Source organism: Syngnathus floridae, chromosome 11 (assembly GCF_059516105.1).
Source record: "Syngnathus floridae isolate MCC-2025c chromosome 11, RoL_Sflo_1.0, whole genome shotgun sequence".
NCBI lineage: Eukaryota > Metazoa > Chordata > Actinopteri > Syngnathiformes > Syngnathidae > Syngnathus > Syngnathus floridae.
The window spans coordinates 3,875,465-3,902,400 of NC_142423.1; the positions used below are offsets into that span (position 1 = coordinate 3,875,465).

At 43.9% G+C, this 26,936-nt stretch overlaps 2 protein-coding genes and 1 non-coding gene across 8 annotated transcripts; 1 reads left to right on the forward strand and 2 right to left on the reverse strand.

The window, feature by feature from the left end:
* The first annotated feature begins 228 nt into the window (after positions 1 to 228).
* Positions 229 to 300, forward strand: trnaq-uug (transfer RNA glutamine (anticodon UUG)). Its single transcript has one exon. It is a non-coding gene; the product is annotated as a tRNA-Gln (tRNA).
* Positions 301 to 1,053: 753 nt separating this feature from the next.
* On the reverse strand, positions 1,054 to 16,317 carry LOC148390385 (tensin-2-like). 2 transcript variants are annotated; one of them, XM_088390351.1, is made up of 25 exons: positions 15,877 to 16,317; positions 8,965 to 8,997; positions 8,834 to 8,883; positions 8,573 to 8,756; positions 8,436 to 8,486; positions 8,229 to 8,351; positions 8,090 to 8,154; positions 7,934 to 8,017; positions 7,616 to 7,728; positions 7,480 to 7,540; positions 7,191 to 7,266; positions 6,911 to 7,040; positions 6,516 to 6,581; positions 6,320 to 6,430; positions 4,875 to 6,167; positions 4,652 to 4,793; positions 3,799 to 4,565; positions 3,598 to 3,729; positions 3,400 to 3,492; positions 3,231 to 3,308; positions 2,978 to 3,055; positions 2,590 to 2,758; positions 2,456 to 2,524; positions 2,199 to 2,228; positions 1,054 to 2,057 (listed from the first exon to the last, which is right to left on the reverse strand). In XM_088390351.1, exons 1-25 carry the CDS (start codon positions 15,982 to 15,984, stop codon positions 1,913 to 1,915), a joined length of 4,251 nt encoding a protein of 1,416 aa, XP_088246477.1. In that variant the 5' UTR covers positions 15,985 to 16,317; the 3' UTR covers positions 1,054 to 1,912. The 2 variants fall into 2 exon arrangements, with proteins under 2 accessions (XP_088246477.1, XP_088246478.1); XM_088390352.1 differs by lacking the exon at positions 2,199 to 2,228.
* Positions 16,318 to 18,301: 1,984 nt separating this feature from the next.
* Positions 18,302 to 25,331, reverse strand: eif4ba (eukaryotic translation initiation factor 4Ba). 5 transcript variants are annotated; one of them, XM_088389193.1, is made up of 15 exons: positions 25,310 to 25,331; positions 23,537 to 23,680; positions 23,190 to 23,395; positions 22,919 to 23,035; positions 22,773 to 22,827; positions 22,532 to 22,681; positions 22,114 to 22,233; positions 21,806 to 21,982; positions 21,460 to 21,727; positions 21,298 to 21,386; positions 20,974 to 21,217; positions 20,852 to 20,889; positions 19,899 to 20,022; positions 19,434 to 19,506; positions 18,302 to 19,234 (listed from the first exon to the last, which is right to left on the reverse strand). In XM_088389193.1, exons 1-15 carry the CDS (start codon positions 25,314 to 25,316, stop codon positions 19,160 to 19,162), a joined length of 1,887 nt encoding a protein of 628 aa, XP_088245319.1. In that variant the 5' UTR covers positions 25,317 to 25,331; the 3' UTR covers positions 18,302 to 19,159. The 5 variants fall into 5 exon arrangements, with proteins under 5 accessions (XP_088245319.1, XP_088245321.1, XP_088245323.1 ...); XM_088389195.1 differs by lacking the exon at positions 25,310 to 25,331 and adding an exon at positions 24,793 to 24,951; XM_088389197.1 differs by lacking the exon at positions 19,899 to 20,022.
* Between the last annotated feature and the right edge of the window lie 1,605 nt (positions 25,332 to 26,936).

Below are 26,936 nucleotides of genomic sequence, written 5' to 3' on the forward strand. Positions count from 1 at the left end.
ATTACCGCCATCGTTTCAGTCTTGGTTCATTTCGAACTCTGCGTCACGACGCCATCTTCCTGACCAGCTAACTTGCATGGTAGCATGTCAATTTAGCCACATGTGGTTAGTTGGAGTTGCATAAAACGTCACTAGTTACAAGGAAATGCAGTTAATATGATCTCGGCGAGCCAATTAGTACTTTTTATTATAGTTAAATACAGTCAAAAAAGGCGATGTGACAGCGCCGGTCCCGTGGTGTAATGGTTAGCACTCTGGACTTTGAATCCAGCGATCCGAGTTCAAATCTCGGCGGGACCTCGTCCTTTTACTTCGTATTTTTCATCGCGTGTGGATAATTTGGGTTATGATGTAATGGTGCAATACAGTGATTCAGTTATAACTTGTGTATCTTCGAACCTTTTTATTAAACAATGCCTTGCTCATACGGTCAAAAATAAATTATTCTTTTTCTTTTAGTTTCCCGAATGCGAACATTTAATTCTCTTAGGCATACAATATGCCCCGTTAGGAAATCACTGTTGTCATGCATAAAATATAGTTCAGGATGCAAATAGATTTATATTTGGATACTGTGAATGTATGCGCCATGATACATAGGTACATGTGTATACGCACTCACATTTCTACAGTGCAAAAAAAATACACGCATACAGTACATACTGTAGATCGTGGTTAGAAAACCACTGTCGTTGTGCATAAAATATATTTCAGGATTCAAATAGAGTTTATATTTGGATACTGTTAATGTGTGATACATACGTGTATGTACATGTAAGTGTATGCACACTCACATTCCTACACAGTGAACAAATGTCACACACATAAAATACATACTGTCATGCATTTTCTCTACCGTTTCTAAAGTCACACTACAAACATGACACTAATAAGATTTAATAATATATTTTTTTAAATATCGTACATGTCTTTATTGGGGTCAATGGTGAGCTGATGCCTGTCCTATCTGGTAATAGATGGGGTCCAACTGTTTGCATATCTCAAATATCACACTTAACCATTTTCATTTAGTAACGAAGCGTATACATTGCGTATATTTTTGTAGAATTTTATTTCACACAGTTCTTCTTCAGAGGCATAAAATATATTACTTCTTATATGGACAAACATTATGAAAATTGCATTTGTGCTCACTGAAGTTACACTGTTTGTAAAAATAAAAAAAACACACACACACAGACACACGGGTGAAAAAATAATAAAAAACAAACTTGAAATATATTTTTACATTTTATGTCTTTGGTTGTTGTTGTTTTTTTATTTTGGGGTGTTTTTCCAAGAATCTTGGTTGTCTTGTGAAAATAAAAACAAACCAACCAGGTCAGGACCAATGTGTGGTCCTTCTGAGGCATGGAGAAAGTGAGGTAATGTCTCTGTTGAAAATGACCTTAGCAGCGTGACATGTTTCCCAGATTGTGAAACGTTTCAGCTTTAAGGCATGAAGTTGTGATTCCCAGTCACAAAAATGTTAATATATTCTCTCTTTGAATTGGTTGATACGTTTATGGCTGTGCGTGACTGAGTTTGTCTTTCGATTTATGAAGATTGATGAAAATATGGGCCGGGCTATAAGATTCTGTGCACTGTACAGTGGCTCCAATATGTAAACGTCCCGATTTTTTTGTGTCTAATCCTGCTCACAATTAAAAATCTAATTATTTGTAACCTTTCTTCTCTTTAACTAAGACGTAGTGGAACATAAATCCACTATTGATCAACAATCAATTCCACACAATCAGAAGAATTAGAGATCCTCTTTGGTAAAACATACAACATGACTGTTTAAAAAAAAAAAATCAAAACAAAATCAACGATTGTGTGTGTTTTTTGCACTGTAGTAAATGTAACTTGTGTAGACCTCCCTCTTGCCCTCAAAATGTTTTCAGATGTTTCATCGGCGCAGCTGTGGTCCGAGCATAACTTTATTGATAAAGTTGACAATGGCCACTGCAGGTTGCTCTGGATCCAGCTCTGCAAAAAGGTGACACACATTCTCTGTGGCGCTGCCCGTCCGCCTGGCAACAAAACCAAACATCCTGGTGCAAAAAAAAAAAAAAAAAAAAAAAAAAAGCCATTTCAACTCAGTTTTTACAGTATGAGCACCACCAAGTACAATGTGTTAATTGCCATGCAATGTTGGTAGTATGACTTGCTTAAACAGGAAGTCAAGCACTTACTTGCTGGACGTGCTATCACTGTTAGTCCATCTGAAGCACGGCACACAAATAGAAACAGAAGACAATTGCAGGAATACATAAATCAGGAGCTCAAACTGATGATTCAGACTAAATAGAGACTTACAAAAACATTGCTTAAAAAAAAAAAAAGGGGGGGACAAGCACTGATAATTCTGCCTTTATTAGTCGCAACTGCCTGGAAAATTATATAAGCGCACACGCATACACACTTTTTTTTTTTTTTCAAGAAGTCTCACCTCTGGTCTTGGGGGTCAAGACTGCTGAAAGTCACACTGCTGATGGGGTAGTGCCTCCGGAAAAATAATCTGTGCAAACACAACCATGATCAGTTCGAAGTGCATCATCAAGAAAAAACATCACATCATGTCACCTTCTTTTGCTGTCAGTCAGAGTGATGCCCTGAGAGGAAACTTTAAAATGGACCATTGTTGCAGCAGGACGTGGACTCAGAGCGAGTGTACTTTTGGTTGCTTTGGAAACGGCTTCCGGTCCCGTTAATGATTCTGTTTCCACCGAGTTCAGATAGAGAACGTTGCAAGCTTCAGAGAAATCACAAGAATGGGTTTTAAACACAGTGAACAGCATTGTGAGGCTTTACTGATCTCTACTGGTCAAAGGTAAGAACTGCAAAAACACGTTGCACAACTTTCTATGAGCATTTTTGTTTATTGTTCTTTGATGCATTTCGGACAGACTGAACAAAACTGTTGATAGAAATAAAGTTTTGTGTCATCAGAATAATTTAATCCAAATCTTACCTGCTCCCTGTTTAAGGAGGTCGGCCGCCGTGCTCGTGTTTGTTACAGTCCGTATCTCCTGAAGATCGCCGATCAGATCTAAAACATTGCACACCTCATGAATGCATTTTTACTTGACTTGGGAAACACTGAAGAACCTCCAATGTCCAACCCAAAAGTGATACAAGTTGTTTAACCAATTAAAAAAGAAAATTAATATGAGTTGGTAGACATTCAGAAGAGATTAGAACCAGACGACTAGAACCAATATTACCTCTTTCTGGGACACGAAGGGCACACGGCAAAGAGATGGGTGTGATTGAATGTTGATACACCAGGGCAGACAAACTCCCTAAAGCAAGAATAAGTTCAAAAAAAATAAATAAATGAAAGTAACCATGGAATACCACACCTGAGGGAGATAGCAGAAAACATCAACTTACCAAAATATGCCTCATTCTGACAGCCCTTGATTTTGACACCTCGCGGTCCTGTCTCAATGAGGAAATGTCTCACGAGCTGTTCCAGGACATCTGCTGTGAGATGATGAATTGTGTGCAGAGGGTGAGTATGAAGCTTTTTTTTTTTTCTAACAACAGAGTACAAACACGGCTCATGTCTAAAAACTGTGATGACACTACCTTTACTTCCAGTGATGTTGGCATTAGGAGGAGGTGTGGCCACTTTGAGGGCCAGGCCGTAGGCACCTTGGAAGGAATTACTGTCTCTGATGAGGAAAGTTCCCGGTTCCTTGTCCTTCAACACTGCGATGGCTGCGGAAAGAACAACAGTGAGGTCTTGTATACACTGAAACATACACCAGTAGTTTGGTTCCAACTCACCTTGATCTCTGGAGATGCTTGGTTTGTACCAGAACTTGGAACTATCTTGGACAAACTTAGCGTTGACCCTGATGTCCTCCCTGCTGCTGCTATACTGTTTCTGCTCTGGCGTAATTGGGGACAAAGCCATATTGTGGATGGGGGAAGGTGCCGGAGAGCCTCGTAGATGAGAAATGTGCCCGTTAAGCGATCCCGGTGTCCCTGAAAGTCGTTTCTTCTCCGGGAGTGGCGGCTGAGCGGCTGGGATTGTGATTGCGGTGTAGCCAGTGTAAGGGACATGTGGGACACTTAGGAACGGGTAGTAATAAGGTGCGAGGGGGAACGTTGGCGTGTGGTAACCATCAGGCACAGGCGACGGTGGTTTGGTGGGGTCAGTGGAGCTGTCTCTCTCAGGCGTTAGGTGAAGCTCTGTCGCCGATGGGGAGCTGCGACATGGGGACTCACTTGGAGAAATTTGTGAGGAGTTGTTGGAAGAGCTCGGACCGGCAACGTGTGTCGCGCCGTCACTCGGCGCGTTTGAGCCGTTGAGGTGGTCTTGCACCGGGGTGATGATGATAGTGGTACTTTGAGACTGATCGGTATCCTCGTTATTTTCTTTGACTTTTAGTTCCTCAAGTTTCTTTCCATCAGATGTACGACTGTGAGGAGGTTCACTTGACGGTGGTGTTGCTTCAGGACTTGGGGATTGCTCTTCTGCCTCTGCTATTAAAAGTGTTTTGCTTCCATTTGTGTTGAACTCCAGTGCTAGTGAGGCGTCTTGACTTAAACTGCAAATATGAGAGAAAATTCAACTGCTGAATAAATGATAAATGTCTTCTCTGCATCATCTCGACAAAGGTGAGGTGTTACCTACCTGTCATCTGTGTGTGTGGGGCTGCTGCCACCAATGACTGTATAGTCATGATCAGAATCCAGAGTCTGGGTGCTTGATCTATCATGTTTACCCTCTGAACTCCGCGATACGTCGACCTCTGCACTAGCTGTGGCCTTTTCCGCTTAGAAAAGAAAAAAAAAATCAGATGAATGTAGGTTGCAGGATTATATATTATTCTAAGAAAGTCCCATCTGTTTTTTACCTTTGAGATGCTCGTTCTGATGATCTTTGGCTTCTGGAGGGGTTCCTGCAAGTATTTCTCTCCCAAGGGAGGGGCTACTGGCAGGCAGAGGAGAGGCTGACCCAGAGAGGTAACCTGAAGCATAACCTCGACTCTCATGGCTCTCGACGGGAGATGATTGATAAGGAGAGCAGGGGCAAGATTGTTGTGGGGGCGGAGGGCTGTGGTATCCACTGCTGACTCCGTCCCGCATGTCCACCACAGGCTGGGGGCTGGGATAATTCTGGTGAGGTCCAAGGACAAACCTTTGCTGCTCCGCTCCTTGTTTTAAAGCAGCAGAGTGACAGCCATGATATGGTGGCACGGCTGCTTTACACTGCCAGAAGTCAGCCTCTCCTGGCACTTCCCACGGGTTTTTACTTTCCCACAATGCCTCTCTAGTTCGTTGTAATCCCACCGCCTGGTCCGGATGCATCGAATGGAGCAGTCTGACCGAGGCCGCTTGGTGCTCCCGCCTGCTGGAGCAATCTCGGCAAGGACATTGATTTGGAGGACTGAAGAACATCTCTCGGTATGGGCTTGAATGGAGTGACTGGTGGGAAAGGTGAGCGATGGAGTTTTGGCTGGCATAATGGAAGCCTTGGCATTCATCATTGTAGTGTCTGTTCGAAGCTGGAAGGGTGTGACCATGCGAATGCGGATGCTCGGAAGCGGAGTAAGGGAAGCACGATCTGTGGAGACAAGGTGCAGATGGGGCCGGCTGTTCCCACGCGGGCAGAGGATGGACACTATGGCGATGACAGAGTTCCATATGAGTCAAATGAGGTGGAGGTGACACGGATTTGGTCGCTAAGGTCGGCAGGGTTTGGCTTTTGGGATGTTTTTTAATACTGTTGCGGCATCCAGCACAGTGACCATTGGATAGGCACGGCTCTTCCTCCCATTGCCGCCCCACCCCTCCACACTTGATACCTGCTCGACCGCAACATGAGTGTTCTCGCCTTAATCCACCCGTACTTGACAGGTTCGCTTCCTCTAAAATCTCCGTCTCTCTGTCTTTGTCTCGTACACGCTCTCTTGTTCCCCTTTCTCTTTTTTCTGTCAGACTTTCAGTCGTCTCGCTTTCGGGATGGGAAGTAAAGGGGACGCAGCCGGAAGTGCTGGTGAGAGTTTGCGGCTGGCTAGCAATCTGTGTCTTCACCGTTGGGCTGCTGCTGAGGCATCCGTTGGGTGAGGAAGTCGGGACCGGTCCTCTGCGTTTTCTCACCTGTGCGTACAGACTTCCGTCCAGAGGGCCCCGGGTATGAGAAATATCTGGTGGAAACAGGAAGTTCTCATTTATGAGACAACTCCAGTTTTAAACCAGTGGTGCAAATATGGCACTCAATGTGTCGTTCAAAAGCTTAGTGATGCTGAGGAAGAACAAAATTTGTTTCCCAACGAGATACAATGAACAATTTTCTTACTCCCTGGGCTGTCTTGATGGTGCAGGTTCAAGTTCTCATAAGAATCCCATTTGACTACTGGATCTGATGTGTTGTAGTTCATTTTGATGGAGGCATCTGTCTTTTGGTTTTCTTGAAAGCACACACAAAATAAGTAAGTTAAAAAAAAAAAATCACATTAAAGATACTCAAGACTTCAGAACTCGGAAATATTCACCGTTTAGTTTTTCTGGGCTGCTAGAAAAGATAAACTCCACTGCAGCATCACGAGGGAACCTGTCATCTATAAAAAGATACACAATGTCCAAAATATCACCTTGACTGCAGAAATGATAAAAGCACTCTTATTATTATTATTATGTGAAATGACTAAAAATGTCACAAGGAGAGGTATTGTTCATCTCTTAACAGCGTCACTTTAATTGAAAAGTTGGTCAATTTATACCTTGTAAAAAGGCACTTAAGCATGTACTAAGACCGCCACTTACTAAAACATATCCAAACAAGCGCCACATTAGCGCGAGTTTGAAATAGTTCTCACACTTACATCGATTTTCCAAAACGTGGCCTTTGATCCAATTTAGTACAATCTGGGGCTTCCCTTTTTTTTACCTGTGCAAGCTACGTCGAGGTCCTTCTTGCCAAACCACAGCTGGGCGCCGTGAATGGTGCACGTGTGGAACTGGATCCTGAACACCACTTCTCTCTCTGCTGCCTGGCTTCGTCGATGATAGCACTTGACCTGAGAGGAAGACAAGAACTTGATGAAAAGGATCATACAGAAAGTGGTTCAGAGATATTTGAACTGTAGGCAAAAATATTGGACCACCAGACGGTGGAAAAGCAAACACAAATTACAAGTAGTCTTTTGTGACATTGTGCAGTTCCTCACCAGAATGTCCCCCTTTAACAATAACGCCGGTTCCATGGTCACACACAGCTTTCTGGACCTCGAGGTCTGAGGGTTGCTGGAAAAACACGCAAGAGCTCGATTACAACCAAATATAAGAGCAGTCAAAACATGTCTCTGTCGAGTAAATCAAATGTAAACAAGGTGGACTTGAACGTAAGCAGTCGGGCAGCCATCATCTAAACATAGACAGTGGGCCAGTAAAAGGAACGTCTGTCTGTTTGAGATGAATGGCGAACATGGCGGAACAACTAGATTAGTGACCACTCACTAGACGCAGGAATTGTAGATCAGCTGGAGCGATTGGTAGATCTTCAGAAATGGAAAGTAACCTACAGGAAAAAAAAAGAACATTTACAGACGCTTGCTTTGTATTTTTCAAGAACTTTTGTGTACAACAAACGTACCTCCTGCTGTCTGAAAATTTGGCAGTGATGGAATAAGAATCTGATGAAGGAACAAAGGACTGCTGTTCATTTTAATGGCACCGGAGAGCAGACCACCAAAGTAGTAGATGTACCTGAAGAAAGCAGATGAAGATCAATTGATGACAGGAACCGAAGAGAAATGAAGACATATTTTTTGTTCTATTTATGAATATTTTCTGGCTGGTTCAACACAAGAAGTCTTATTTTAAACTGCAATTGACCAAGTCCACCACAGAGAGGCGCAACTTGACCCAATTGTGCTTGCATTCACTTCTTGTGACCTGAAATGAGTGAGACCTGTTCTGAGAGGGCTGAAGGGAAGAAGAAACTTTGTCCTCGCAGAACTTCCTCATGGCCAGCGTGGTGAGCGCCTGGTCCGCTCTGTGGACACCCAATTCATTTACAGATGTGTATGACAGCTTCCCTTATTAAAATTAGAAAAAAAATAATTACCCTGCTGAGATCTTGCTGTAGTGCATGTAGGCCGCCACAATGACCCCCGTCTTCCCTTTGTTTCCCTGTCAGAGCAAATAATAATATCCTGTCACAATCAGAATGTCTTCATTTTGCGCTGTGTTGGGCTTGCACTGACCTTACAGTGGAGAACCGCTACATTATTTGGATCAGCGCTAAGCCACGTCTCCATAGCCTTACATACAGTACAGATCCTGTCCAAAGGTGGAGCATGGAGATCAGGCCAGCCAAAGTCCTGCATCTGCAGCCCAAAAAAAAAAAAAAGAAAAGAAGGGAGCTGGGCATTTGATGTTATGCTGCTTTTGAATGTACTTTCAAATCGTACCTTTGGGATGAGTCTTGTCATGTCGTGTCTCTTCTCTGATAAATTTAAAAGCTGGGGGGGGTGAAGAAATCTTTTTTTTATTTTTTACATAGCCAAATGATCTCACTGTAATGATCTAAAAAACAATGTTTACTAACCAGAAACTTGTCTTGGTGCTTGGATTTAAGCATGGTCGCCATTTCCTGTAGCTCTCCATGGTATCGCTGTTCTTCAAGCTCAGGCATGAAGAAGACCGAGATGATCCTCTCCGTGATATAGGTGAGGTCAATGTCGTAGCGGCGCTCCATCACCTGCTCCATGACTTGCTCCTCACTTTTACTTCTGGACATTGAAATCATTTCAAATTCAAATATTGGGTCTTTACTTTGGGTTAGGAGGAGGAAGCTTTCCTACGCTACCTCGGCATGGAGCTTCTTTTCTTCAGTGATGCAGATTTCATGGAATTGAGCTAAAAAAAAACACACACACAGGAATGCAGCTCGGTGAGTGCACTGTGACTTTTAAAGACAAACACATGTCCAAAACATACCTGGTCTGGTGTTGAGGCACAGGTGGTGGACACCTAGAAGAAGAAGAAGCACAAAGTTACCAATGGCGAGAATATGCAAAGAAAAAACATCTTGCAACGCATCGTCCATTCTCCATATCCCCCCAGCAATGAGTCACAGGCTAAAAATAAAAAAAGATTCAAGACTTCCACTGTAAACCTCAACAGGCAACACCTTGTCAACTTTTCACCTTTGAACCCTTGAAAGAGAATGATTGGCATCCAAGCGGCCCTCTCGGATGGAGGTCCGGCCAGTCGATGACAGGTGTCGGCAACAAGTTAACAAGTTGCATACCTCTGCAATTGAATACTTCCTCGATACAGAACAGTTTTGGAGCGTTTTAGGATTAAAGCGTACTTTCCAAAAACATATAGCAATAACATAGATAGGCAGAAATTGTTTCTCATAAATCCTTAAAATATAAATGACTGTTGCTCCTGATGAAGTCTTTCTTTCAAGATAACAAAACTAGCATAAAAGCCACAGTGGGAAACGGGAGGACATGTAAACATTGCCGTCGGGGCAAGAACTTCTGTCTTTAATAAGGGTTGTTAAGAGGCTGAAGGGTGCTCGGCTTCAGGAAGGAACAGTAGGAGACGGACGCAACCTCCACATGTATGACCGACCGTGCATTAAAAACACATGACGCTTGACATATAAAAACAACAGAAAGAGATGCGAGAGTCAACAATTTGCAACAGGATGTCAGCGCTGGTCAACAGTGGTTGAGTCCTGCACATGGTTGGTAGCGCTGCCGGCCACGGGCTCTGCTGGATGTGTGTGTCTGTGTGTGTGTGTTTGGCTGAGCCATCTGGTTCAGCTTGTCTTGTTCATCAGTGTGCTTTACGGTGGCGGCAATGACAGCGCGCCATCACAGCCCCGGGGACTGACTCCGTGCCAGTCAACATGCTAACGTTTTCTTTTCTGCATAAGTTTTCTTCTAAGGTCACCGTCATGACAACCACAAGAAAAATAATGGTAATTCATTCATATGCCCTAGATATGAATGACCAAAGTAATTCCAGGAAAAAGGTCATCCCCCCTTGAGCTGCTGATGGAAAAGTGTGTCGGAGACACAGTCGTGCCATCCAGGACGGGCGAAAGCTGACATCAGACGAAGGGAGAAGTGACTAAGCCTTCTCATTTGGAAGTGGAATGGCAAAAATAACCAGAGCTTATTCCATATCACACCATCTGTCAATATGTCGACTGAAGGTAAACAAGAATGAAGCTGCTGTCATCATTTATTTAGGAGAGGTTGAAAGAATGAAGCAGCTCTGGCTTTTCTCACCTTCTTCCCCTCTAGCTCCATATGAAGACCTCAGGAAAGGATGAAGAAAAAGAAGAATGCCTTTAGAGACCAACAACAGCCACATCGCCACTGAGCGGTAATCGAGTGAGCGAATGATCAGACAGACATGTCAACAGCTGAAAATTCCTTCTGAGGAGATCAGAAAGATGTCAGACAGCTATTTTGATCAGGCTCCTGAATATAGATCACAAGTCCCTCTGGCTGCTCTTTTACTGGCTATCATTATCTTATATATGTCTGTAGCCCCATAAATAATAATAAAAAACGGGAAGTCCATCTGGAATTATTAATCCAGCCAGAACGGTGACAAAATTTAATTAAACAAACCAAACAGCGTGTTTATTGCTTGATGATGGATACGAGGAAATTAAAGAGATAAGGCGAAGAAAGCGTGTTGAATTCAACTAAGCCAAGCATTACATGCTAATAGTTTGCCCGGCTGCAACTATAAATAGTTGGGAGGCGATATGTCAACATGTTAATCTGGTAACACAGATGTTCATCAGCAAAATCCATTGCCGACCTAGTGAGGACCTCCTCTCTGCACGCTCCTCAATGATCGGCTTTGTTACCTGCAGAGCGATGCTCGGCTAATGGCACTTTAACTATAACAGCAAACTATTACTTGCAAACATTCAGACAATAATTCCAGTGTTGTTTACAAATCCGGATATCTTCATTTTCATCACCACCGCAATATTCTTTAATACATTGCAGAACGGTTGCAGAAGCATCTATCCGTCAATATGCAACATCAGCATCCATCACGTTGTTGCTGTTGATACAAGGGGGCGGGGTTTTGTCTCTGCTCAGCACCCTTGGGTTATTCACATAGTTATCAGCAACCCATGACTCAAATCATATTCAACCATCTTCTATCCTCATCTATTTCTCTGGAGTTCATCTCAGCTGACGTCTGGTAAAAAGCAAACAACACCTTGGATAGAACGCCAGTCAAATGCAAAGCACATGGATAAACAACCGTTCCCACATTCACATTGGCACAGAGTTGAAACGAAACTGCTTCCACGCAACCCATTAATATTAAAAATTCAAAGATGCATATTTTTTGTAGGTCACAGCGCACGTCTATTTTTAAATATTTGCAGCAAAAGAAATACTATGCAATCATCCTGCATTAACACAGCATATTGAAAGTTTGCCGCTCACTACAAGAGATGCTGCATAGTAGATTTAACGTGACCAAAAAAATAAGTTACACAAAGTGCGGTAAGTTCTTTTTTTACCTCTCACAAGGAGCTTCAGTCCTTGCCTCTCTCTGAGCTGTCCAGTCTGCACACTGGCACACGTACGCAGCCTCCCTCTGCCTCTCTGTCACACGCATAAAGCTTTTGCTCACTCTCTCCCGCTCTGTCTCATATGACAACACACACATGCACTCTCGACCACGCTGCCGGCAGCAGTCGCCACATAGCTTTCTTTTTCCCCTCCCGCCCTGTGCTGCAGGCCACACAACCACCCACACACCCAGTCAAACATGCCTACTTTGCTCTTCAACGAGTATTTCCAATGACCTTCCAAAATCTAAATAATGCACTCATAAAATACTTTGACTGTCCACTTAAAGTGCCAAGTTCCCGGAAAGTTCTAACAACAGCCCTGCCAGCTGCCTCTCACCTATTTGTGTCCCCAACACCAATCGGTCCGTGACAAGCATTTACGGCACTCTTGTTATTTTCTATATTTACACTCTTCTTCCATCCACATTGATCATGATGTTGATGATGACCACTCTGGCCGAATCAACATCCAACAAGCCACTCCACTGCACTTGTATTTGTCCATCTCCGTGGTAACGCAGTATGACAAAAACAATAATCCTCTTTTAGGAGCAGGCTGCTGAAGCACAACAGCTGCTAGTGTCCAGTGGCTATTAGGTCATTTTGTGTGCCATTGGGAATCCTGCAGGGATTTGAGGTGATGGGGTTCAGCACAAGTATAATATGCTTAATTGTGCCGGTTTTGTGGCTGTTTGGGACCTCCACACTCAGTCTTCTGTGGTTTAGGACTTTTCCACGTTCCTTCTAGTAAACTCATCCAATTGTACCTTTCATATAAAATGTCTTGATTAATTAAAGAGGGCATTCCAGCTCAACGCATAATTGCTCAATTAATACAGAGGCATCCCTTCCTGAAAAAAAAAGAAGAAAAAAAAACAGGCAACACAACCCCCCTGTGTAGTGATGTAGACGTAACCGCTGTAGGTTACCACGATGAATTACTCATAGCGACCTGGCTGCTTGCTGTTCAAGAAAGGGGCTGGCCTTTCCCAAAGCTGACATCTAGGTCAGTGAACATGCCTCGGCCGTCCATCGCCCAGCAATCTTCTTTGCTTTCCAACGTGAGGTCAAGACAATAGACGGGTCACTTTGCAGTAACATGCCACTTTTTGGTAACCTTGCATAGGAGTTACCAAAGGCCCACCAAACACAAAATGAGTTAACCAAAATCTACTCATTAGGCAACTGACCCTCGCGGATAAAAGCCAACTCACTAGCATGAATAAAGTTACTCCTGGTCTTGTTATCGGTAAACAGTTTAAAAGCGCCACATTTATTGTGTTACATTTTCTATAGAGCCACGAACAACGTGGCAAAATTGTCAAGGGAGAAGTGGTTTGCTCTTGGCTGCTGCGGCTATAATAATACAAAGCAAACAAGCAAGGATTTAAATGAGAGTGGCTATTTTAGAGACTGTTGACTCCATTCATTAATGGTGCTCGTGCATTTCTGCGACTCTCCCCAGAGGTTCACTTTTTCACTCAACATGATGTCATCCTCCAAGAAAACACCTTCCAGTACGAACCATATCAAACCACTAAGTGGTTTTTTTTTTCGTCCATGTTTTTGGTGCTTGTGCATTAATGTGTGAGTCTTTCAGAGGGAGTACCCCCCCCCCCCTTCCCCCCCCCACCTGTACACAAATGTTTATTTTCCTGTACAACAACTCAGTGGATTTCCTAATCCCCTGAAATAACATTTCCCGCATGGCTTAAATACTTTTTTGCCTTTTTCCAATGGCTGGGTTTTCCTCACAAGAGGAGTATTTCACTCCAAACTCTAATACACAAGCACCTTTTGATTATCCCATACCTGACCAACTTGCACAGTTTGACTCGCACCCGCTTGAATTCTGAGCTCATGCATTGCGATGCATTATAAAAGAGCACTTTCTTCTAATGTGTTGTTGTGAATGGACTATAAATCCTTTATGAATAGATATGCATAATGCATGAAATACCAACTTCTGTCATGAGTTTTTTTTTTGGGGGGGGGGGGTTACATAATGTGGACCGCACAAGGTGGAATGTTTTATCTTTTTCTCAATAATGTCCATGTGCACGGGTCCGTTTTTTGTAGCTGCACATATTATGAAACCTGTTCTTGTTTTTGTTTTCTCATTGCAAAGTGCGAATTTCTGCCTTTCCTGTGTGGAGTAGTCAAGGGCGCTATCTTGTGGTAAAAATATCGCATTGCAGCTCAACCAGCAACAGTTGAATGAAAGAAAGGACCCAGCACTGCTCCTCCAAGTCATGCTCTCACTTGATAATGCCGAGAAAACCCACACGAACACGGAGGAACCACGCAAACTCCACTCAGTCTAAGCATTGAACACAGAATTTCTGAACTGAGAGGCAAATTTGCTGACCACTGTGCCAAATTAATTTTCACTCATCGATTAACATTAAGAAGGATAACCGAATGCTGTAAATGCTAATGTGTTGCTCAAGTCCAAAGCCTCAATAGGGTCAAGGGTGAACATTTGAATTGATTTCACACTTTGGTGAAGTTCTTTTCAAACATACTTGTTTGGTAACGACAGTTAAAGAGTCCTTGAGTCTCCAAGGGATCTCATGACTATCAGCCACAGCAGCAGCAGTTTTAAAGGACCCCACCCATTTGGAGTTTAACAGCCAAAGTCAGTGTCATTCCCGAAGCATGTGAGACCTCTGCAGAGAAACTTCCACTTCTCTGTTGCTTCACTATTTTATTGCACATTTTGTAAAGGGTTGTTCTAATAGCAGCTCAACTACAGTTTAAGCGACGTGCTGTTGTGACTATAATTGCGATATACGAGATATGGATGTGGGATGTAAGAATGAAGTGCCATTCTCTAAGATGGCCGATAAATGTTTAGAAAATAAAACGTAAGACTTTTTAAGACTTCTGCAGAAACAGCATGCATGGGGGAAGTGCTCAAAAAGTCTATTTATCTAAGAATAATAGTATTTTCAGGAGCGCATTCACACTACTGCTCGGGCCCTAAAAATACACTGCTGCACCACACACAGACACACACACTGAAAATGAATACTGTACTTGAATACAGTGACACACTCACTCCTTGCTCAATGTAAGGGTTTCTTTTCGTGACACCTCACTAGCGATGACATACAGGACCCCCACACACAAACACAGACACATGAACACACGTACACACAAACGTACTCACGCACACAGTCCAGAAGGGACGGGAGCAGGTGGCAAGCCAGGAGTATGCTCCAGTTCAGCCAGGGTATTTATAACAGCGCGGGTAGAAGCAGTCACCTCGGAAGAGCCACAAAAATTCTGGAAATAGGTGCGGGGCTATGTTTGTTTGTGTGTGTGCACGTGTGAGAAAGAGTGAAACACAGAGGGAAGAAATCTGGACAGTACAATTGTATGGAATTAAAGACTGGCGAGTCCACCCATTCTGGAGAGACCATGTTATCATAATTTGGCAGACTCAAACATTACACACGTGCAAGGACATTCACACACACACACACACAAAAGTAAAAGCAGGCTTTAAGGAATTTGACGCTGCATGTGATCTCAGTCATGTTTTTACGGCCATCATAGATTAGGCACATGTGCTCTAACGCGTGCATGGCACTTTATTGGTGATTTACAACTTACATTTATAAAAAAATAAAGAAAGAAAGAATTGTGATGTTCTAAGCTTCTATGTGTGTGTGTCATTCCAAAGTAAAGCCACTAGACAGACAGACGACGGGTCGAACCATGGATAGTAACCGACACCACTACTTCCTTTTTACCCTTGACCCCACGGGACATGATTAACAGCCATCACTGGACCGCTGGTTTCATCACTCCTGACGTTGGCGAGATGGACAATTGTTTTTGGGCCATTTCATCTGTCAACTTCCACATTAAACTCATCCAACGTGCCTCTAAGCAGTCATGTAAAGTCGGTTGGGAAGATGTTGAAAGTGTACAAGGTGTGACGTGTGTCTCAATACTTATGTCCACATAGATCAAGTTTTTCCAAACTGAAAAATGCACTGGAGGTTGGGTGATTGCCTTTCTTGTAATCATATCGTAATTTTTTAAGCTTGATCGCAAATAGGTTTGGTCAGATGGAATTTTCTAAGATTTATCATCAGGCATATTAGGAAAGAACTTTTGGATTCTTGTCTGGACTGTTTGTAAGAATGTCTGCTACATCTCCAAATAGCAGAACAGCACCTGTTTTTGAATCTGAGACAAGGCAAGTTCTTTTAAAGTTATAAATCAAGTAGCTAACATGTCAACCGGCACAGTTGTTTCACTCCACTTACCTCCAGAAGCTGCAGGATCTCGGGGAGCACCTCGGGGTCACTCTTTAGAGGGGTACCCTCGGGGTCAGCTTCTTGAATTCTGCTGGCCAGGCTGTGAATGCATCCCATGTTTGCAGTCTTTGGTGGCCCTCGTCATCAATTCCGTTCACCGCTGAAGTTGAGTCACCAGAAGAGAACTTCTCAAAGCTTCACAGCCCATGTCCAACTCCTGCTCCTCTGACGGATGACTTCTTCTCACTGCTCCTTTTACAACTCTTTCTCACTCTTCCCAGTCCTCTCGCACTCCGGCTTTCCTCACTCTCAAAGCATGCGGGTGCACACTCAGCAACTCCCGTCTCCCATTCCACTTCCCAGCACCTTCCTCTACGTCTGAAGACCCTCAAAGGCGACACTCCCTGTTGCACTCATGCCCTCTCACTTCATCGGGTTCCTCTTGCTGTCTCTGCATGGGGGGGAAAAGAAGGGAGCAGCTGTTTATGGTCCTTCCTCTTTCCCTATTGGCTTCACTTCAAGCCCTCTCACTCTCTCGCAACTGATAGTCGCTTTCAGGCAGCCTGGCCCATCCAGACTCTTTCTAGTGCGCACAACACAGGATCGAGCCATTTTTGGGCTCCTCTTATTTCAGCGAGGAGTGCTTGACTTGATTTTAGTATGCAGTTGTAGAGCTGCAAAAAAAAACAGAAAGGGGGGGGGGGTCACAAAAAATAACTTGTTAAAAATTTCATTATTCAGGCACTATGATTGTTCTGAATGTCATCCTGAAGCTGCAAAAAAAAAAATATATATATGAGGCCTGCTCATTTTGTATATGGGAGTATAAGACCTGGTGCGAAGCCATTACTGCCATCTAGTAGTGGATTGTGATATTACAATTGGAAACTGTATAGTGGAACGCCTCTATTCCTGAAGGATAGGACAGGGTTGGTCCACAAATAGTGAAAATCTGTGCATAGTGGACATCCAATCAAAATTATTTGGATCTTTTTTTGGTCTACACATACCTTAGTGGATCAACTTTGAATCCCACTGAATGAATCCAAATCGAATTGTTCCGAATGTTAGTAGTGTCTGTCTTGAGTGGTGTCTTCCATTGTGTCAATTATAATTTGTCAGTGTGTTTGAAAGTACTCCAAGCCTGCAGAATGTTTGACAGGAAGAAGCAGAAATACTGATATCCATTCTTGATTCCTCTCCACTCAGATGAAAACAATGATTGTCTGTGTGCTTGAATCTCAACACAACTCCCTCTCTATGTAGCACAAACTGAACTGTAATTCCTCAGACAAAACTCTTCTTTTAGCAGACCGTTGGGAGAGGAAAATTTTAAACAAGAAGTTCTTTCTATGAGCCAGTTTTTAGCTACTCACAGTGCTCTTTCTGGGCGGGACACACAAATTAAATGAGGGTACAGGCCATTAACATGGAAACATTTAATTCAGTCAGTCTCGGACTTATGATTGGGGACATCTTCCGGCGTTAAGGACATAGGGCTGTCATTTGCTGTGATGGGTGATGCTGTGTGTGTGTGAAGCAGCTGCTGACTCACATGGTGACACAGGTGGGAGTTGGAGCCGAATAGTCTCTTTAAGGATTTCCAACTCTGGGAATTTACTAAAACATAATGTGTTGCCATTATAGTAACATGATAAAGAACACATGAAGAAAAAAAAAAATGCTACCTACTTGATGGGCACTGGAATGTACTCGGAGATCAACGTAAGCACATGTAGTAAAAATCTTAATTTAGTTCAGACTGTAGTTTATCACCTGCAATAAAATGAAGGGTATCAATCACATTTACGACGCTTGTAAAACAACAGAACATGTCAGTCACCAGCATGCTGACCCTTCATGGGTGTGATGAAGCTCGGGGGGATCCTTACCAGCTGCCACCAGGAGTCCAGGCTGCGGTAGGGGGCCCCCGGCTGAAGAAACATTGTGGAAATGTCTACGTTGTTGGGACATTGCGACTGGTACAGTACCACACCCATAATTGACATTTATTAGCAAAGTGTGGATGTAAATATTAATAGGGCCTTCAAATTCTCTAGGTTATTAGTGAGAGCCCACTCGTGCTGGTCTCAGAAGGAAGTGGTGGTAACCATGAGGAAATGTTTAGTTTGTGCCAATACACTAGCCAACATGACTAGCCTTCATTTCTCTGAACATGCGTACCAGATTCTCAGAGATATCACATATTTTCAGAGCCTTTTTTTTTTTTTTTTTAAATCCCCTATCCCAAAATCTACTATTAATATTTATAATTTTCCTCACTGGAACAGAAAGTCCTTTAAATTGACTTAATTTGAAAATGTACATGTTCAAATAGAGAACAATCAAAATACTTGTTTCAGTGCACCAGTTGCATGGAAAAATGCAAAGCACTCATCGATTGGAGTAAAAAAATAAACAGTTGGGAAGAACGTGCTGTGTACCCCTTTTTATTGCAAGCGGGAAAAAAGGTCATGTCATGAAAACCAGGCTCCCACACTGCAGCCCTCACATGAGGAAGAAGGATTTGTGAAGAGCAGAGGACGACGGGAAGACGGCCAGAAAGGAGCGCAGATGGACTAATTGAAGCGATGATTTCATCAGAAGTTATAGAAAGAGAACAAAGTCTGTACAATGATAAGGGCAGAACAATAATGGCACTTAAAGACTCGAGCGGAGTCGCGAGGCGGCTGTTTGGTGTCATTTGGAGTGAAACACATCAAAACATGTTGCACAGTGGACATGGACTACAGTCCATGGGGTAGTTTCAGAATCAAAGTCAGTGCTGGAAGACATGATTTGTGATTAATGATAGCGGGAGTAGACTTAAGGACAATTTCCAAATGACTAATTAACTGCTGTTGCCTTGTGGGAGGTACGCAAGTCAATGTGAACGATTTGATTCGAATTTAAAAGTCCATGACAGTGCCATTATAGCTACAATATCTAGGATCAATCCATCGCATCTTTGATCCACAAATGTACAAATTGCTTTTTCCCCACTTTTTCCATTTATTTATTACAATTTTCCAACTTTATCACATTTCCAGACCTAAACACTCATAATTTTCCCCAACCCAATTAAAAGCAAGTCCAGTAGGTGACTGTGTTGAACCTGAAAGAGTCCTCAGAGTTGAGTAGAAGGGAAGGAAGATGAAGGGAAAGGACAGGTTTGAAGGTGGGTTGGGCTGTTTGATCACCCGGGGAAGGGGGGGCTACATCCACATGAGAATATAAGCTATGTGAAATTATTATTCTTGTGTTCATTTGCTCCTCTTCTTTGCCGTCTTCTCTACTCCACATCCCCAGCGTCGTCGTCGTCTCCGTCCATTAGCAAAGCGGCGTATTTACTGGCTGAGCTGAACTTCTGAAAGAGACAACCAATCGGGCATTCTCAGCAAATTGCACTCATGCAAATTATTCAGGTACATTATTTGGTGCCTGCTGCTGGTGGTGGTTGGTCTGAATAAATTGTGAGGGAAGAGGAAGAGGAGCCCAAGTGCTTCGAGAACAGCCTTTAGAAACTACGTCAACTGCCAGAGTTGGGTGCCCAGTGACGGACTTACAGGGATTGGGGATTCTTTGTATTTCTTTGGCTCTGGCGGTGGTCTGGCATCTCGGTCTCTTCTGTTATCCTTTCTACAGTCAGAATGAACCCGTAGGTTAACGTTCACCAGCAGGACTCGCAGCGCTTGCCAAGAATACTCAATAGCAAAACAGGAGCATAAACCATCCATTTGGATCATCTACAAGCTGCTATTGGTCAAAGTCAAAACTTGTTTTCTACAGCACATGCTACGCTGTTACTGTTGTAGCACTCCAACATCCAAACTGGGGATTGTGAGCAGGTTTTGCAGGGAGTGCATTAAATAGTCCCACTGCCCGAGTTGGTAGTCCACCACATTCAAAACAAAGGATGCATCAACAGTTGTGTAGCTCAATGTGGGCCACTCTTTGCAGATGCCCTCATGCTAAATCCCTGTCTGTTTTGGTTAACAACTTGAAGAGTTGCTAGGCTTTAAGTGGCTGACCTGTCTGCCTCCTTTCTTCGGTCTCTGTTGGGAACCTCTCCTCGCCCTGCTCCAGGCCCCGCAGGCCCACCTCGAGCCCGTGGGGGGCCCCGGTCCCGGTGAGCACCGCCGGCCTTGTTCTCATCTTAAAGGAGAAGCCAGGCAGTTGAGAGAACGGTTGGACGGTAAACTGTCGACTATGCTTTCAACACACGGCAGCAGCGTGGCACTCACTGATTGAGGGGCAATGACAGACCGATGCGTATTAATAATGCCAACTGTTTGTTTAGTAGATCCGGAATTAGAGAATCGGTGCAATGTTTAGAATAAGTGAAAATAGTTTCATTTTTCACCACTCCCCTCCAAAAAAAAAAAAAAAAAAAAAAAATCACCACCGAATCTCACCAGAGAAAATAATGAAATTATATCTTAAAAAAATACAATGTTATATGAACAAAAATACAGATGAGCAGATTATCAATTGAAAAATGACCTAATTAAACTGTCAAAATTCTTCTGTTACAAACCCGTTAAACCAGTTCAGGGTGTACCCCGGTTGCCGCCCATAGCCTGCTGGGATAGGCTTCAGCACGCCCGTGAACCGCATGAGGATAAAGCGGCTCGGAAGATGAATTAATTAATCTCCCTATTGTGGTGGATCACTGTACTTTGTGAATTGCTGCGCAAAACCTAAAGTTAGTTGCCGAGACTTCAGTTGCTTCTTTGTCATCGCGGTCTTTTAAAGAAGGAGCAAGCTCCGCCAGATGTACGGAAGAAGAAAAACAAAACAGAATCTGCTAAATGCTGTTTTTTTATACTGGGTCATTTCACTTGTCAAATCGTAAATTGTAAAATATCATTGTAAATTGTTTCCCCTCTGCTGTGTAGTTTTGCTAATCACAATGCTTTGCATGTGTCCAAGGCTGTACTTTGCTGAAATCCGCCACCGTGTCCCCGTGTTCAGCAAGCCTTACCCTTTCCGGATTCTCTCTCATCTGAAGAATTTGAGGAGCTAAAAAAAAAAATAATAATAATAATTAGAGCATAACATTCCATAGTCCATGTACTTGGATAGGCATTGAAACTTTACACTCACCTGAACTTGGGGGGAGCCGAACCAACAGGGGAGACCGGGGATCGCCCATCAGCGTCAGCAGTGCTGGCGTTGGCCGCACTTCTCTTGGCCCAGGCGTTCTCCTTGGGAGGAGGTGCTGGCATCACCTTCAACGGCTCCTTCGTGGGGGGAGGCTGTGATGGGGGCGCGGGAGATGAAGGCTCATCTTCCCTCCCACTGAAAACCTCGTTCTCCCCGGAACGCTCGCTGTCCCGACACCGTGACGCTGGCGGGAGAAATGAAAGGCGGCTTGTGTTACTTGCTCTGGACAAATTTGAAAATTAGACAAGATAATAATAACCTCACCTCTTCCAGAACCACTTCCTGTCTGGGAGGACTCACTTCCTGTACGAGATCTCTCTGTGTAACTTTCCTCATTTCGCCAGCTTGGGTCTCTAGTTATAAAAGATTGACTCAGTGTATATTTAGAAATCATTTCCATTTTGACGAGCAGGGCAAAGCACATACTTGTCTCGTATCTTTCGGTCAGGGCCCCGGCCCTTGTCCTCCTCCAGCTGTCTCTGGAAACTCTCTTCCTGTTTCTTCAGCCTCTCTTCAACCGCCCGTTCTTTGGCTGCCGTGTCAACAGGTTTGGCATCACCAAAGATGGAGGAGGCCCTGCCGCTGGAGGTCGGCGCAACGGCTGGGGAAGACCCACCGCTGCCGGCACTGCCGCCTTCCTCATCCTTGGGCACGCTGCGGGGCTTTAGATTCAACTTGGGCCGCTGCTGGGGAGCTGCAAGAAACAAGCATGGTTTATTTATGGAGCAGTGAAGCAACTTAACAATTACCATGTTCCAAGCTGTGCACTGACCTCTGTCATCACGCCTCTCATCACGTCGCTCGTATCGATCCTCACTGTAACGATCCCTCTCCCCATAACGATCTCGATCGCTGAAACGGTCATTGCTACCCCGATTATCATCGTAATCTCGACGGAAGCTGCTGCCAAAAGCACGGCGGCCTCCTCCGCCACCACGAGAGTCATAGCCTAGAAAGCAGAGAGCAAAACGGGATTGAAAGTTGAACTACAAACTGAAAGACATTTTATCACAATGATTGATCTATACCAGTGAAAGCTCTCCTAATGAATCCATCCCATCTCCAGAACACACGACTCACCTCTATCGTACTCTCGCCGGTCTCTGTCATCGTAGCGGTCTCGGTAGCGATCTCTTCCACCGTCATAGTCCCTTCGTGAACCGTCTCGGAAACGATCCGACTCATAGCGATCCCGTGATCCTGCAGGACATTTTAGATACATCTACTTATTTAAAACACATTTGTGTTTATAATTCATCTTTCAGTTTTAAACTGTCTATCTGTAGCTACACCAAGCTGCTCTCCTACTTGCTACTATAAATAGTTGTTCAAAGTATCTCATTTTGAACCTGGAAAAATATGTGCACTTTATTTCCGTGACATCAACAACTTAAACTACAGTCAAGTTCAAAATGTAAAATTCCAAGAAGCTAGTCGCAAATAACCACTGTGATGCAGTATTGTTGCATTCCCAATCAAAATTTTAAATGTGACCTACTCTCTCCAAAGGCATCGTCTCTCCTGGGAGGCCCATCATCACTCTCCTCTCCGCTGGGCCGAGCCCTCCAGTCACTGTCTGTCTTGTCCGGGCCCATGTCCGCCATTCTCCCACCGCGGTCTCGACCTCCCATCATTCCGCTGTCTCTCTCTAAAGTACAAAATGGAACACATCGTCAACAGGATTAAATTGGATTAAATCACATTACAGACTTTAGGGGAAAAAATGATTAACTTTATACCTTTATCATTCGACTGGTCTGCTATATCTACACGGATCCTGCGGTTTCCCAGGTTCTTTGGTTATAAACAAAATGGCAGGATCGCATTAGAAAGACATTTGTAATCATGTCTGCTACAAATTCATCTACATGGTATGTTGCCTCACCTCCTCATTGAGACTTAAGGCCCTCAGGAGAGAGTCCACATCATCAAACTCTGCATAGCCAAAACCCTTCAACCTTTCATGGTTGCTAGGTTCACGGGGCAGACGCACTGCACTGATCTAGAGAAGCAGAACAGACTTGATACATTGGTAACTTGGGGCAGCATTGGGACAAACAGAAACTCTCACAAACATCACGTGCAATTGATTATCTTAAGACCGCAGGGTGATTGAGTCGTTCCACTTCTGAACAGCATGTTAAGTATTTGCTTACTGCCAAGCCGCGGAAGAAGTCTTTGATGGATTCTTCAGTGACATCATAGGGCAGGTTGCCAAGAAAGGCGGTGTACGGCGGGCTGCGGGGCAGACGGGACCGGTCGATATTGGGCTCACGAGCTGAACGGGGTGCCGTGGGCAGGCTGGACCGGTCAATGGGCGGGGCCCGGAACGAATCCTCATCTGTGTGCCATGAAGTTGACACTGAAAAGATGGACAGAGGGAAACCAGATCACTCTACTATTTCATTATTTCTCTTTCAAAACAGCATTCCAATTTCACAGCAGGGGACTGATTATTGGCTTGAACAAAAAAAATATCTTCTCCATTTCAATACGTGCTCACCATCTCCATCCAAGTCAACTGTTTCATCAGCCCAGCTAGTGGTTTTGGCAGGGTAGCTGGGAGCCGGTGCACTGCCTCCGCCGCTTTGGTCTGCCAAGAAGTCGGTGAGAGTGATGGTCTTCCCCTTCTTGTTCTTTTTCTTAGCTAAGGGGAGACCAATAGAGAGTTTGCACATTGGCGCTGCAAGCTATCACAGAAACAGCATTGGAAAAGGCTGGTAGTGGTTGTGACAGCCAACCAGAAATCATCCATGTATGGCAGAACATTCTATACTGTCTGAACGGCAAGCGAAGTCGATTTGGCTTTGATCAGAGGCAGAAGAGCGTGCACGCAAGTTCTAGGAGTCATAACATTCATAACGTGATACTGCACACAAATAGAGTAGGATGTTGTGCGACTGCAAATTAAATCAACGAAATTGACAGCACTGACACAAAAGACGCTAGGCGAGAACTTCATTGCAAACTTTTATGAATCAGTGAGCCAAGAGAGGACCAACACGTGGCAGTCAAAAAACATGAATCATATAGGAGACTCTTCTGGCGATGCTAGCCGCAGCTTAGTCAGCACAAGGCGTGCTGACGGGGAGCGTATGGCTGCTGCGCTAGCTAGCTTTTACGGCCTAGCTCACGTCGCGGCGCCACGAATCAAGTGCGCAGTCGTCGCAGCAATACTGGACCGGAAAAGACTGCCGAATGGCCCGACGATGAAAAGCTACCACCGATGTGTGGCGTTCGAGCGAACGCGCAAGAGCTGACCGGTCTTAATTTAGCACTGACGCTGAGGAGAGCGACTGCACACGTGGGGAGAGTCCTCTGATAGCCCGGGCTGGTTGGCCCAACCCCTCCTCCACTAAACGCGCTTGCTGCTTCGTGTGCTCCGAACATTAGCTAGCCGTTTGCTAACACGTCATATAGCAACCGGAGGCTTATTATACAACGCTTGTTAATAAACTAATAAGTGCTCAAAAATGAGTCCCCGATTTGTTGCTTTTGAACAACAACATCAAAACACAAATAACGTGTAAAATGTTCAAATTGAGCTGATCGTTGCTTCGTGCAGTTCCCCTCCTTCGGCGGTTTCGTAGGCACCGGCTTAAAAATAGCAACAGACCTAGTTTCCGCACTAGACGACGACGGGGAAGTGAGCGAAGATGTACTCGCAACTTTAAAACATAAAGTGGCCGCTTATTCGTTGTGAAAACCGGCGGAATTTCACCGGAACCGACCCTGTCGGTTCACCCACATAAACCTCACCTGACGCCGCCATGTTGAAGAGCGAGTTCGCGGTAGTTCCCGGATGTAGGCGTCAGCGGGTTATTGTCGGGAGCGCGCATTTGCGTTCACGAGCTCAGCTACGAGCTCGCCTCCCTTGGCCAGCATCATGGTATTGTTGGCGTGCACCCAAGGAAGGCTGCAAAAGCACTTATACTCTGTGTAAAAAATAAAATAAAAAAAGTAGCTACTTAAATCTTGTACTTGTACTAATTTTTACAAAATATATAAAACTGCTAATAAATCTGACATGAAAGAGCTGTGGTTTAACGGATTACGATCCTTCAACTCTGGCCATGACTAAATGCTTTAAATATTCAAGTAAACAATGGAACTCTTTATTCTGGGTTTCACTAATGGCTGTAGAAGGGCCCATGGGATTTTTATTGTGACTGCACAAAATGACCTATTATATCTGTACTAAGTTCATTTTGTTTTTCCTTATTTAATCACTTCACTGGTTTCTTTTATAGCAAACAAATTGTTTTAGGTTATCTACCTGACATGTTTCGGTGGTTTCTTCCGCCTTCATCAGAGTGTCACAGATGTGATAGTGACGCGAAGTAGTACAAAAAGACCCAACAGAAGACAAGAAAAACAAACTCAAAGCATTACTCAAACCACTACTCATTGAAAATAAAATAAACAAACAGACATACAATCACTTAATACCCACAGCAAACATCATCCCCAGAATTTATGGCACACCAAAAATTCATAAACCAGGTACACCTCTCCGCCCCATCGTAGACAGCATAGGGTCAGTCACATACAACCTTTCAAAAGCACTCACAAAAATAATAAAACCACTACTAGGACTCACGGATCGACACTGCAAAAACTCGAAACAACTCGCTACAGAACTCACACACGTAAAGGTACAGAAAGATGAAATGCTCATATCACACGACGTCATTTCACTCTTCACAAAAACACCCACACATGCCACCATACACATAGTACATGACAGACTATCAGCAGACAGGACACTTAAGAAACGCACAAACCTAACAGCACAGGACATCACCCAACTACTCCACTTCATCGCCACCTCCACATACTTTCAATACAGAAACACAATTTACAGGCAAAAAGAGGGATTCCCCATGGGAGACCCTCTTTCTGCCATCATGTGCAATTTTTTCATGGAAGATCTGGAACAAAAGGCACTCTTAACAGCTCCGGACACATACAAACCCACGCTATGGAGACGCTACGTCGATGACATTCTAGAAAAAACAAAAACAGGACATACACAACACCTCACAGACCATCTCAACACCATAGACACCACCGGTAACATTAAATTCACCCATGAAGAAGAAACAGACCAAGCCATAGCCTTTCTAGACATCAATATACACCATACAGACAACGGAGACATAAAAATAAAAGTACACAGAAAACCCACACACACCGACCAATACCTCCTCTGGACATCAGAACATCCCACTATACATAAACTGTCAGTTGTCAGAACACTATATGAACGCACAACAATAATCACGGATCCGGAGGACGTAGCACAGGAAGAACAATACATACAACAGGCACTTAAAAAATGTCAGTATCCACAATGGGCAATAACCAAAGGTGCAGAACAGGTAAAAAACAAAGGATACAAAACACAGGGGAAAAGAAAGAAACAAACACAGAAACAAGAACCCAGCGGAATGGTGATTTTGCCGTATGTGAGAGGAATTACGGAACGCATCAAAAGAGCCATGAATAAACACAACATAACCACACCTATCAAACCACATACAACACTCCGTCGAATACTGGTCCACCCAAAAGACAAAGTCAACCCGGAAAACAAATGCAATTCCATATACGAAATTCCATGCAAATCATGCAATAAATCATACATTGGAGAGACAGGGAGGAACTTCATCACAAGAAAAATAGAACACAAGAAGGAGTGTGAGAAGGAGACGGCAACAAGACAAACAAGAGCAATAAAACTACAAGCAGAACAGGAGCACTACAAGTCAGCCATAACCGATCACTGTAAAAGAGAAAACCACATCATGAACTGGGAAAAGGCCAGAGTCATCCGCACTGAAGAAAATAAACATCAGCGTTGGATCAGGGAGGCCATTGAGATCCGCAAGCGGGGCCCGAGA